Source organism: Pyxicephalus adspersus, chromosome 12 (genome assembly GCF_032062135.1).
Source record: "Pyxicephalus adspersus chromosome 12, UCB_Pads_2.0, whole genome shotgun sequence".
Classification (NCBI taxonomy): Eukaryota; Metazoa; Chordata; class Amphibia; order Anura; family Pyxicephalidae; genus Pyxicephalus; species Pyxicephalus adspersus.
In genome coordinates, this window is record NC_092869.1 from 27,368,058 (window position 1) to 27,381,951 (window position 13,894).

Here is a 13,894-nt window from a genome sequence, read left to right on the forward strand (position 1 = left end):
TGTTTATTATAAAACTCTTTTTGTTCATTTAACTAGTAACTTTTTCACTAGGATCTAGTAACTTTACTAGTAAAGGGGGGACAAGGCATTATAATTGCAGATATTTTACTGCAAGGTCAGGCTCTAAATTCTGGAAAAAAACTATGCATTTACTAATGTACCATGCAGTATATAAAAAAAAGTTGTTTTGTTTCCTGTTTGTCCAGGTATTGTGTCCCCAAACAGAGATCTTCACGAGGTTCCTCGTCTTCCTGACCCCAATTTAATTTTCCCTCCAACACCCCGGCGCTGGAATATACAGCAAGATTCTGCACTGGAAAGACCTAAAACATTGGAGTTTGTCCCTAGACCTCGTCCTTCCACCAACAAACAGAGACTTGACACATGGTGGTTTGTCTCTCCAAGCAGGAACCGAGGGGATTCGCCAGCTAACAGCTCATGCACTGAAACTCCCAGCAACATGGACTCCTGTTTTGCCAGCAGCAGTGGGAGCACTGTGGAAGAAAGGCCTGTATTTACTGGCTTCATTCCCTTCCACGTGGCACAACCAATAGGTGAACGAACACTACTGGATGTGGACGTAGAAGGTCAAAGTCAAGATAGCACTGTCCCACTATGCAGAACCAAACTTAAAAGCTTCAAAACTACAACCTGTGAACAAAAACAAGAGTTTTGGTCTTAACTTGGCATGTCGACCTGCACTTAGCAGAAATGTGACATGGCCATGTATTTGCACTGAATGCACTTTGAGAAATTGAAGATCACTGGAAGGCAATATGAGATTTAGTCATTATGCTGCTTGTGCTGATTATCCCTAAATCTGCCTTTTCTTTTCTTGAAGACACTGCAATATTTTAAAGGTAAACATCTACAGTTCCCAAAAGTTCCTTTTTAGACACACGGAGTTCTATGAATTTTATCTGTCTCACTTTTGGGGAAGAATATGTTACTGGATGAGCATCCAGATCCATTGTCCTGCTGTCATATGTAAACTCCATTCCTTTGTTTTCTTGTGATTCCAACAGAATTTAGTAGAGCTACTGTTTATTGCTGTGTTCATTTTGTTTAGATGCAGTGTTGGCAAAATGCCTTTCTGATATATGCAATGGGATGCAAGGTCCCTGTTTTCATGGCTTCTAAACAATGAAAGTCATATTTGTAATGGTCACTCCCCCCTCAAGTCTCATACACTGATTTGTAATCCCATATGTTCTATATACCTGGCTGAATCCATGCCAAAAGCTATAATCAAATTTACACTGGAAGCAGAGCACCTTAACTGTAGCAGGTGATTGACCAAGGATATAATATATGATCTATATTCTCTTGTCAGTTTTGTACTCTACTTTTGCCATTATGAGTTACTAATCTTTTCTATATCTGCATGGATAGATTATCAATTAAATGCCAAGCAACCTTGATTTACCTTGTAGCTCTTTTAAAATGTGAATGCATAAACTGGACTACATTCAGTTGCTCTTTGAAGATTGTTAAATAAACCGTAAAAGCCCCGGCAACAAACTTGCTAAAGGGGATATTCACCTGTCCATTATTTAGAAAATTATCTGTCGCCCAGCTATTTCCAGCATTAAATTAACAAAATGCACACATCTTGCAGTCTTTTTTCAAACAGGGGCATCATTTTTCCACTGTTTATATTACTTTTTCATTTTAATAGATAATGATGGCCCATGGAGGCTCAGTTTTACTGTTCAAAAACAAAACTGCATTTTCCCATAGGATTGTGCTGCACTAAAATCATGACATGCTGGTGGTAGGGAAATGTTTAGGCAAGCAAGGGTCTGAATCAGATTAAACTCCCATTAATGTGTGTGTTTATTGTTATAAAGCTATGTTACATTTGGGTACATTTAGGTGACCATAGCAGACAGGATTCTGGATTGTGCCAATCATCCATTAGTCTTTGTGTAATCAATCTTTGTATGCCTATCCATTTTGACAGAATCATAATTTGAAATTTCAATTCTTGCCTGTATGTTGCCAGTTTTTCAATTTTAAGACCAAATATTTTGGGTTTTATGTTCTCTGTTACTACCAGAATTAGTTTTTAATCTTCCTCATGTATTCCATCTTCTTACATTTTACATGAGGATCAGCTTTTTTTTCTCATCGAAGCTGAACTCTAGATAATAAAGATTGATCATTGACCAATAAATATATTTAACATACCACAAGTTTCAATACGCCACTTCTGTTTTATAGAGGAAAGGATTGGCACACTGATTGTCAGGGCACTTTTTATAGTGCTTCCAGGCTAACAGAAGTGTAGAGTACAGGATGATCTGATATTTTTTCTGATGCTCTTTCATTGTGCAAAGTCTAGGCTGTTCCTGAACCACCATCAGTATTGTGCATCTTTCTGATTGTAGTGCCTGAATTACAAGGTAGGCTGAGCGAAAATACAAATTTTACAAGTAAGCCATTCCCATATATACATTCCAGCCTTAGGTTGTATGCCTGACATTCGGTTTAAAAATAATCTAGATCCTTATTAGTGCCTGTTTTTTTGCCTATAGAACTATTTTTTAGCTTTGCTTTGTTTCCATTAGGTTTTTTATTTTTCACTTTTGTGTCATTTTTTTAAGGTGCCTACCAAAATTCATTTTCAAAAATGAATATTTTTACTTTTCTATATTCATTTTACTTTAATATTTTGCCTGCTGTTTGCTGCTGTCTAGGACACTGCTTTTGATTTCTTTCTAGATATTTAATTGGACTTGTTTCTGCAAATTGTATCCCACCTCCAAAGAAAACTACAAATACACTGAAATCTGAAAAAAGTGTGATCTCTAGAGCATCTTTATAAATATGCCCTGCTGTGTACTCCTCCTTCCTATAACTTTTCTGGGTCACTGGACAATACCAGCATAATTGTATATTTATATCTTCCCACAAAAAAAAGTTTTGGCTTGAAGCTTCTTCTAAGTAAGCTGGTTGTGTGGGGGGTTTAAAGTTTTACTTTTCAGTTTGGATACAGTAAGGAGTCTGGACATCTGTCAGCTTTTTTATGTGTAATCTGTTTCTCATTAGAGAATTTTTCTATAACTTCCAGTCTTATATTTACAAGAAAGCAGGAGGCTATCAATTCATACCCCCTCAAAGACATTTGTCACAGGAATAAGTGCTACAATTGGAAGATTTCCTCCTGTTCTAGTAACAACCCAAAATGCTTAATTTATTCTCACTTTTAATCTTGGTGACATTCGTGGCAGAGAAAGTGGCTTTCCCTAACGTGGATACAGACTGCAAAATAACCTGACAGTGGTGCTAACTCCTCACCACTCCATCCAAATAAAAGAGTTATACTTTGTGAGTTGAAAGGTGTCATTATGTATAAACATGTATGAGAGGTACAGTAAGCCTGTAAACAGTCAAAAGTCGTTGTATGCATTTTTTGTTTCTGGGTGACTAAAAGTACTGGGTCATTGTGACAACCAGGCAGCTAGTATGTTCAGGAGAATTAGCAATAGTAGCCTCCATGTTGCTCTTTTTGCAGGATAATATTGTATTGTAGTGCATATGTGCAGAAATGTCTTCTACAGTTCATATCTATCATATCTTCACATCTGTTTTGTGTCAAACCTTAAGACCTGTTTTTAGTGTGTTATCTCTGATTATTTCTGGCCTTAGATAATGTAGGAATGTTTTTGTTGGCCATTTACTCATTCCAAAAGTGTTTCTGTTGTAACCTTTATTTCCTACCTTTCTAAGACTGCCATTTTTGTTTATTAAGTTGGGCCAAGCAGTACACACCGTGGCTTACAACAAGTCTTCACATGTGCTTTATGGCTGAGTTTGTACATACATGGTCATCATACCTCTATGTGAGCTTGTTTGATATCTTTGTTTCTTTGATATCCCATGATTATTAATATGGAGTGCCCTCCCCCCATCTTAGACATTATTACCTTTTCTTTTCTGAAAAGGCCTGTGAGAATTAGTGCCTAATCATTCAAAAAGACTCGGTTACCAATATTTCATAAGAGGACTTTTTAGTAAACCTTCAGTTGGAGCTCTGTCCGTGCTATTTGAACTCCTTCACGCCAAAGTCATCAAATCAAGTCTTTATGGACCTGGGTATGCTTATTAGGTGTAAATCTTGTAAGAATATTTAGTCCAACTTCACACATGCATGTCATTAATACACAAATTGTTTTGAATGGTTCCACAACACAATGAAGCAATGCACCTGCACCACCATATACAGATATGACGATACTTTGTGGTGTGTAAAAAAAAAAAAAAAGTTTTCACTTCTTTTTTTGTGATGCAGTGGATGCCTTTTCAAATCAATGCAATTTACCTAACACCATGCAAGACAGAACATGTGGTAATGTACCACATCAGACTGTGCAGGTGCAAACAGGACTTAGGACTTCTACATACATCAATTTTAAATTGAATCTAAACTCTTATGGCATGCTGGGAGCATATACTTAAATCATGTACTACAAAAGATTGAAAACAGGCAAGTAAATTTGTTTTATTTTAGAAGAGGCATAGCATGTCCCTTCTGAGATAAAGAGCCCCGCCTGCTTGCAGACATTTATGTTGATATGTAGTTGTATCCACTCATTATGCAGTGCAGGTATTGAACATGAGAGCATAAAAAACTGTATACAGTTAATTCTGATAGAATAAACCCCTGCTTTATGCAAATACAGTAGAACCCTGGGAATCCGGAATTCAGATAACCGACGCCCGACAGCTCCGCTTTCCTGATTGCTGCTTCAGCCATAGCAGAGCTGTGGCATGTGTTCTGCATCCAAGGACACATACCACAGCTCCACTAGGGCTGCTGGAACGATCAGAGCTCCGCTGATTGCCTTGCTCCGTGTTGGCGATGGCTCATGCGTCATCAGGGTTTCAATTTTCCCAGCTATTCAGCACTAGAGGTGAATGGGGAACAGTCTAGTGCTAAATGGCTGGGAAACCTCAGTTAACCAGTACACTTGTACACTTGTGCTGAATCGGGCATTCTCTGTGGGTGCCGGATAACCCAGGTTCTACTGTGCAATTTTTAATGTAAAATCTAAGTTGCTTTAGAGTTGCATCTATAGTTTAAAAAAAAAAGAAAAAGAAAATTAACAGCAACTGACATACAGAGCAATACTGGACAAATAATGTCCAAGTGCTGCTGATTTTTTAAAGAGGGTGTTTATTGGGTTTAGGTTATTTTGTTTTATTCTTGCAAGATTTTTTTATTTATTTAAATCTTTATTTTTCAAATATTTTAATATGAGATGCATTCATGCCACGCATCCAGCAAAGTGTGCATGTTTTGCCAAAAGAAAAGCTTAGCAATGCCCACATGCTTTCTTGCTGGTTAGTTTTTGTACACCACACAGTTGTACAAGTCCATATCCAATATTGGATAATCGTGAAGAATGTTTGTAACAAAAGTGTTTTTTTGTTTTTTTTTATTTTACTGTCATGTGTTGGCATCATAGTTACATTCTGTGGCAGTATTAATGTGCACTGCAGTAAAGGAATTACTGTGTTTTAAAATGGCCAAATTACATGATCCTCAATCTTTGAATAACCCTGGTGCTAGATACAAGTATTATTTGGCCAAGAGGTCAAACATATCTTTAAACACTCCATCAAGTTAGTTTAGTTTGCTCCATGATAAAAGCTTAAATGCAAAACAATACCATAACTGTTTTAGTCACTTTTACCTTGCATCAATATGCTTTAGCTATCCATATATGCCAACATTAAAAATGGTATTCTCTTGGGCACCTCATGTGGCTGATGAACTCTGATAGAAGTAGGGTATGATCAGGTTAACTGTCAGTCATGTGACTAATAAATCCCCTCTCAATCAATAATATCAATAGGAGGATGTATGCTTCAAAGCCAGGAAACTGAGAGCTGAGCACTGTACTTTATAAGTGTGGCAGAAGCTAGAGCATTGCGTTATATATTACCCTCTTCATGATTTTACTAACTTCTCATTTCAGAATTATTTGTGAATACATGAAATTTCTTATATACATTCCTCTCCTTTGTGGAGGAAAGTTAAGGTCCCTTTCTTGTGTTTTTTTTTAAAACTTGAAAAGTTCTAATTAATTTGTGATCCTCCTAGAACAAAACGTACATGAAATAGGTAAAGGAAAATGTATTTCAGTAGAAACTGCAGTTTGATTTTTTTCAATATCATGAGAATATGTGAAACATTTCTATATAAGGAATAGTGTTTGTTTTCCAATATTACAATGGGTAATCTCTGGTAGACCAGTAACTACCAATTCCAGCATACCCAACCACTAGCTCTTATCAGCTGGAGGACCACAGATTACCTATGCTTGGTTTTAAGCAGCTGTCTGTACTCAGAAAGTAGTATTATTTGTGCACTGACCTAAATGTTAATTGTGAAAGCTACAGGTATTGTAAAATGATATTGTGCATAGCACCTTTGAATAAACACTCTTTTGTTTTTGTCTGGATTAAGAGAACAAGAAAATCTACATGTGATGATCTACTAATGTATCTTGTAAATGTATGTGTATATATATTTCAGTCTATATTGCTGTCTCTGCCTGTCAGACATTCTCAGTCTATAATGTTTGGCTGTTTATATCATACATACAGTACTGTATTAAGCATGGCTTTTTTTATTAACACATTTTTCCAAACTAAAATCAAGCTGTTATAGTAAGCCTGTGCTTTGTCTATGCAGGAGTAAGTAATGGGTGCACTTTATTACGACCCCACCAGCTGCACCCACTTACCTTGTCTTCACTACCCTTCGCTATTCTGTTTGGGTTTTTGTAGTAAAGGTTAGCTCTGTGTAAAATGTCATGTTGCAGCTTACATGAGACGAGGTTTATTTCCTGTTCCAGTGGAATTGCTTTTAGTGTCTAAGCACCATTGCTTTAACATAGGAAAGGGTGAGTTACATGCCATCCTGCAGGTTTAAGTATCAGCCATTTTTCTTACTCCCAATGGCTAAACAGAGCAGGGAAGAGAGTGAAAGTAAAGGTATGTGGGTCTGCCATTTTTGCGATCATGTTGCTTTGCCTTTATTGGGTAAATCACAGGTTCACTTTCAGAAGGGTTTTTAAACCAAATTTTAAGATTCTAGAGCAGAGAAAGCCTATGTATATGAATCAAAGTATTGCACTCAAGTAAGCTGCACTTGTCTCCTAGGGCAGTGGTGCCCAACCTTTTCAGACCTACGGACCACTAAACCACTTACAGACTCCAGACTGCACATGCACGGGGAGCCGTGTGTCATTTAAAGGGGAAGAAACTTCTCCCCGAGTGACGTCATTATGCCAGAAAGGGCCCACTCTCCCATTGCAGGGCTGACCCGCTCTCCGCGCTCTCGCGGCCCAGCTGTCAGGCGGCCGGGGATTAAGGACCCCTGTCCTAGGCAGTTGTGCCTAGTCTCATCTTTAAATAGTCATCAAATATTCTGCTGTCTTATCTATTGAGCGAGCTGGTTTCTTGGTTGACAAAGCAGGAGACATGCAAATGATGAGGGGGTTGAACTGTGGTAACCCCCGATTGTGCTTTGTTACCAGTGATAGAAACTTGCTTGTACACAGGTCAAACTAGACCAATGCCAACTTTTCTGTTCATTTGGGTTTGCGTGTCTCCCAATAGTCCTGATTTATTAAAGTTCCCCAAGGCTGGAGGGAATACACTTTCATCAGTAAAGCTGGGTGATCCATCAAACCTGAAATGGATCTGGTCCAGAATTGAAAACATTTGCTTACAAGTAGCTAATGATTGTTAGGAAATCCAGTCCAGGTTTTCTGGATCACCCAGCTTCAATGATGAAAGTGTATTCTCTCCAGCCTTGGAGATCTTTAATAAATCAGAGCCAGTGTGTTATTCAAATGATTGTCCACCATGTTTTTTTAGTGCAGGAATGTCCCTTCCACTTTACCAATATTTAAATTCTTTGCCTTGGGGAGAATTTTTATGACAAGGTTTAACACAAAGATTTAGGGCTGCTTCATGGGGTGGTTGTATGTCTAGGCTAGAAATACTTTGGCCTTAAATATAAAGACTTTACGTTACCAAACAAGAAAGCCTGGATGCTCGTTGAATTTGCCAAACACCGGAAAATGAACATTTACCATTTGTAAGTGACGTAGAAGCACCATTTTTTTTTGTCCATAGAGACCGAACGGGTCTGCTTTCACGTGTAACCTGCTTTTTAGATATGTCAAGCTGTTTGATATGGACAGCCATCCATTTAACTCTGCAAGTAAATCAGTACAAATGTCATGGCTTACAGTATATGTTAATAGGAAAGCATAGCTATTCACTGCTTTTGCAAGACTTGCTTAGTCTATTAGTCTGACCTAAAAGCTGTTTACCTTTTCTTTTAGCAGCAAATCAGATTTTCTTTTCAATCTGCGGTTTTCTCTATGAATCTGATTGTTATGTGAGCGACACATGACAGTTCTTATTGCATACCCATTGATAAGAACATTTACATTTCTTTTTCTTAAATGAACCATAGTGGATGGATCAATTAGGCTTAAACAGAATCTGTATATAATCTAATGGGGGCTATGGATGTATTTAGGAGTTTTGAGGTCCCATTGTCTCCAGCTGGAGAGCCAATGTGCCCAATATGTTTTATTTGCATAACTTATGGCTTTGACCAAAACCTTTCCAAATGTTTTTGGGTAGTGGGTTAAGGCAGTATGGATTGTCTTTGTTATTGGACAGCTCCAGAATGTATGGTGTGTATATATGTGACTTAATCTTCGTATTAATCTTGCACGTTTTTCAAAAAAAAGAAACAAATCTGTAATTGTTACAAGTATAGTAAAAGAGCGATTGTCCTACAAATAGATGGTAGGGGCTGCTTTTAAATTAGACATGGCTGCCCTAGGCCTGGTCTGAATATTAGAGCACACAGACCATAAATAAAATGGTTAAACACTTCCACGCCTGTCTTGTGTTTTTATTTCATTTTATTATCGCAACAGCAACCATGTTGGTGGATTAGTCCAACATGATTCTGTGTGCGTTTTCAATCCCAAAGTGCAGGAAATAAAGATTTTAAAAAATAGGTATTTTACTTCATTTCAATTCATCTTTGTTTCTCAAACCTTCTTTTAAAGTAGATGTAAAACTGATGTTTAGAACATATCCAGAACCTAGCTAAGCCACATCCCTATGATAATGTATATGCAAAAAAAGTTCAACCACTTGGGAATTTTATTATCTAAAATGTGCCAGAAATCATTCATTAAAAACATAATTTTTTTATATAATACATTTAAAATTCCTTAAGGATCTAAATGCACATCAGTCTAATACTAAATATGTTATAGCCGCCTTACAACATTTAAACTGGTTATTATCACTCAAAAACGCATGGAGACATTTCAACCAAACTTGTTATACATATGACCGAGACTCATGTGAGTTCACCTGTTATCTTTGTACAGCGCTGTGCTATATGTCAGAGCTATATTTGGATTTATGTATGGGTTATATATATATAGATGTGTGTGTGATCACTAGAAAATGCATAGAGACATGTAAACCAAACTTAATAGACATGACTGAGACTCATGTGAGTGTACCGCAGATCTTTGTACAGGGCAGAGGTATATTTGCATCTATGTATGCATTGCTCACCACAGTGTGCCTTTTCCTTATATTTTTACATACTTTTTTTTGTACTATAATATAAGATTGCAATAAATAAATACCCGGGCAACGCTGGGTAATCAGCTAGGATACTATAATTATAATTTGTTAATAAATATTGCATAATTATTACATGTATTATAAATAAAATAATTGTTTTAACGGATGATCTCTGGCACTTTTTGTGCATTATATGCCAGTAACAAACAAAAACAAAATATTATTGCACATAAAAGACAAAAGAACTATAAAGAGGGAAGAGAAAACAAATAAAATTTACATTAATGCAAAAAAGATCCAACAAATGGGAAAACCAAAACAAATAGAATGTAAAAATACAATTATCACAAATTCACTCCATTGAAGGTAGTATGGAATAATTTCTAGCAGGTATCTTCATGACGAAAAACATCGGCCATGTGTGTTCTGAAAATGACTGTCTGTCTCCAGCACTACATTACTGACTAAAAAAAAACATGCTTAAAATAATGTCAAAACTCCCGTATATCTCCATATTTGCTCTGTGTCACTTCTAAAGACAGTAATGAAGACACTTGATCAACTGTAAAGCCCTGTGACACGTAAGTTAAGTAGTCAATCGCCTAGTAATCTATCTTGGAGCTTGAATTCAACACCATCGTTCGCCAGCTCTGCCAAGAGAAGCCAAAGGTGAAGAAATGCAAAAGAAGAGCCGACTTGAGCTAAAGGATGGCAATATCATAGGTTTGCCATCAGGTAGGTTTCTTGTCACAATGCAGGTCATATTTGCACTCTGGTATGAAAGTATTGAGTGGTAAGACCTGTATTTGAGTACATAGGGCATGTGTTGATATATAAGCTTGATTTAAATTGTCACAAAATTGAAGCTCCACTTGCTGATGGCTAAATCTCCTGTCTCCTACACATGTGAGTAAGAATCAGAATTGTGTTGATGTTCATTTCTTCTTCTCTGATGTGCTTTACAGATTTCCAACACAAGTTCACAGTACAGGCTTCCCCTACCATGGACAAAAGGAAAAGCCTAATCAGCACAAAGTTCAGCCTTCCCGCAAATCCCACCATTATCCCTCGCCTCCGAGCCATTCAGTGTAAGTACACTTAACAAAAAAAAAATCAGTTACATTTTACTTTTTAATGTCTTTATTCTGGCTCTACATATTGTATGGTGCCTCCACTCTGTGAGGGAGATGGTGAAGGGGTAATCACAAATCAGTTTCTATGAGATATAGAAGGGTGTAGTAGGTGAGAAGAGTTTCTATACCAATTTCTGTTCCTGCTCTTGATCATCCCAGTGCTGTTTACTTCTGGGTGGTTCAGGCCTGTTTCTTCCTGCAGCTTCAGCTTTCTAAATGGATTAGTATTTGGGTCTGTCACATAATTTTAGAGAGCATGCGGAAGCCAACCCATGGGAGTTTATTACACTGGGATTTGCATAAATGCTAGATATATATTCCCTAAATTCCTGTGGTTCACCTTTTCCTAATGTAAACCTAGGGACACTGTAGTCAACTTAAGAATTTTAAACCCAATACAGATGGGTGAACTTGCATTCACCAGACACTTCTGCATTGGCTGAATTTGAAAGTGTGCAGGGATGTAACTTTTAATCCAAGAGGAAAAAAAAAATACCCAAATAGACCTTTAACAGATGTTAAAGATGTTACGGAGGGGTGGGGTGGGGAGAGTATATCGGGAAAGTAGGGAATTTTGGTGAGGGAATACTAAGATTGTATTCAGTCGCAGGAACTGCGCTGGTGGTCTTATTTGGGGTAACCCGGACAACCAATGGCGGGGCCCAGCTACATTTACATCCAGTAGAACGAATATGAACACAGGGGCAGCGGCAAATGTACAGCTTGTCTTCCTGGGGGTGGAGGATTGGCTAGATCCCCTCACACACAGCATTGAAATAGTAAAAAGACATATGTAAACAGTAGGCATGGGCATAAGCTTTAGGAACCTTCCAATATAAGCATATCAATAAGAGACATATCATACAAAACATCAAGGCATTGAAGTGTAGAAAATTGGGTCAACACATCCAATCTGCATATGGACAAAAACAATACAGTAGGCCAGTGGGTGAGAAAAAGAAAATAACCACCCAACAATTAAAGATTTGAAAAAAACTTGCAGAGGTAGCAAACATGAACAGTTGGTGGGGTCTCACCCATCTTGTCACAGTCAGCGGGGAGCATGCTTACCCGGGGAGCCCCCCACGAGAGCGAGTTCTTTTCTGGGATGAGAGTTGCCATGGATTCACTGGCAGATTAGGCACCTTGGGAAGCAGGAATGGCCAATCCAGAATATCAATCTCGGTGAGAATAAAGGTATCCAAAATATCTGGAAGGTCATCCAAAGATCTTAACGTAGCTGAGTGACCGTCCTTAAATGTCACCAGTTGGAAGGGGAACCCCCACCTATAGGGGATATTTTGAGCTGGCAGTACTTCCAGTAAAGGCCTCAGGGATATGTGCTGCTGCGCTGGAGTGCGGCTTGATAAATCCTGCAGTAGCATCACCTGGGTTTCATTGAAGAGGGATGTTATCCTGGTCCCGTCTCATGATCTCGTCTTTGACTTTATAGGCATGAAGGCAGCAGATCACATCTCGCGGGTGTCTTGGGTATGGCGATTTTGGGCCGATGGCTCTGTGTATGCGGTCTATTTCCAGAGGCGAGTCCTTAGGCTTTTCCAGTATAGCATTAAATATGGCCAAAGCAGCTCAATAGAGATCCTTAGTTTCTACTGACTCTGGCAGTCCTCTGATCCGTACGTTATTACGCCTACTTCTATTTTCCAGATCATCCTGGTGAACAAAGAGTTGCTCCAATAGAGCTGAGTGGTCCTTTAAGATACAGGCATGGTTGAATATATGGGACCTAAGGTCATCAGTGGCCCTTTCTGCTTCCTCAATACGCTGTGTCCTATTATGTTTAAGAGTGGCAATTTCTTAGCGGAGAGTGTCCACCAAACTTTTCTTAAAGTTCTCAAAGTAATCAATAGTGGGTATATTGTGCAGGTAGGGGCCACAATCCCGACCTTAGCCTTGTTGAGCTGGAGAGGGCCTTTGAGAGAGCTGGGGAGGCCTGTCAGAGCTAGCAGGGGAAGGAGCAGAATGCAGGAAGCTCACCTCCTAATCCAGAGCTGCCATCTTGTCCTGAAGCCTTCCTGGGCTATGAGCCTGATGAGCAGGGGAATCTGTCATAGGTCCAGACTATGACTGAAACTGTACTATACAAAAATTTTTAACCAAAAGGGGGAGGGATTGAAACTGTACTATACAAAAAATCATCCCGATACAATAATATCGTTTTGGCATAAAACCCCTTACTTTGGACTGTCTTTACTTATATGATATATAAATTTCCAGGGTCGGCAAAAAAATCTCCCATGAAAGGGAACAATATATATTTATAACCACTTTCCATTTTTGTCTCTTGAACTCTCCTTCTACATTTATAATAATGAATAATAATAGAGTTTGACAGTGGGGGGAGTGTCAGCTCCTCAGCCCAGATACTGATGGGACTGGTTCAGTGTCCTCTGTACAGCATTGCGGTATATGTCAGAGCTTTATAAATGTATGATAATGGTGTGTGACAGTGGGAGGACATTAGAGTGTCAGCTCCTCTGTGCAGCGACTGATGGAGCTGGCTGTACAGCAATATGGTATATGTCAGAGCTAAATAAATGTATAATAATAGCGTGCGACTGGGGGGGGACATTAGAGTGTCAGCTCCTCTGTACAAAGACTGATGGCACTGGCTCAGTGTTCTCTGTACAGAACTTTGGTATATGTCAGAGCTATATAAACCTATATATATAGAATTCTTTTTCCTATTTCTTTGATGGCACTGTTCTGCAGAAAAGCTGTTGGGTCATACTTGCTAAACTAAATACACATTGATATGTCCCTGCTGCCTGCTTCCTAGAACTGTGCCAGATGTCCGCTGGTGTTGTGAGAGGAAGGCTGACCTGTGTGTGGAGGCAAGTATAAAAAAATCCATAATTTTCAAATATCCCGCACTCCTCAGGTCCGGAGGTTGCAGGATTTTTGATTGCCAAACTGTATTCGCAGTTTGCTAGTATGTTCATTTTTAATATGTGTTAAAATCCCATCATTAAAGAGCAAGTAAAGATTATTAGCTTTTGTTATGACAAGATGGCAGCTCCCATCCCTGCAGTGATGACAGGTAATGGACTTATACAAGGTAAGTATGTGCCATAATCATATGCAGTGGGAAGTAA

The 13,894-nt window shown here is 38.5% G+C and overlaps 1 protein-coding gene across 2 annotated transcripts in view; it reads left to right on the top strand.

Annotated features, from left to right (window-relative positions):
• The window catches only part of MAP3K9 (mitogen-activated protein kinase kinase kinase 9), a 58,421-nt gene extending 47,169 nt beyond the window's left edge, over window positions 1-11,252 (top strand). Inside the window, exons 11-12 of one of the 2 annotated variants that reach the window (XR_011923106.1) lie at window positions 207-860; window positions 10,611-11,252. Coding sequence is in view for 1 of the 2 variants with exons in the window: in XM_072428848.1 (XP_072284949.1) it covers window positions 207-682 (476 nt within the window). In the remaining variant the exon portion in view is untranslated. Of the gene's footprint in view, window positions 1-206; window positions 8,791-10,610 lie in introns of those variants that run through there. The other variant, XM_072428848.1, reaches the window with a different exon arrangement.
• Window positions 11,253-13,894: the final 2,642 nt, after the last annotated feature.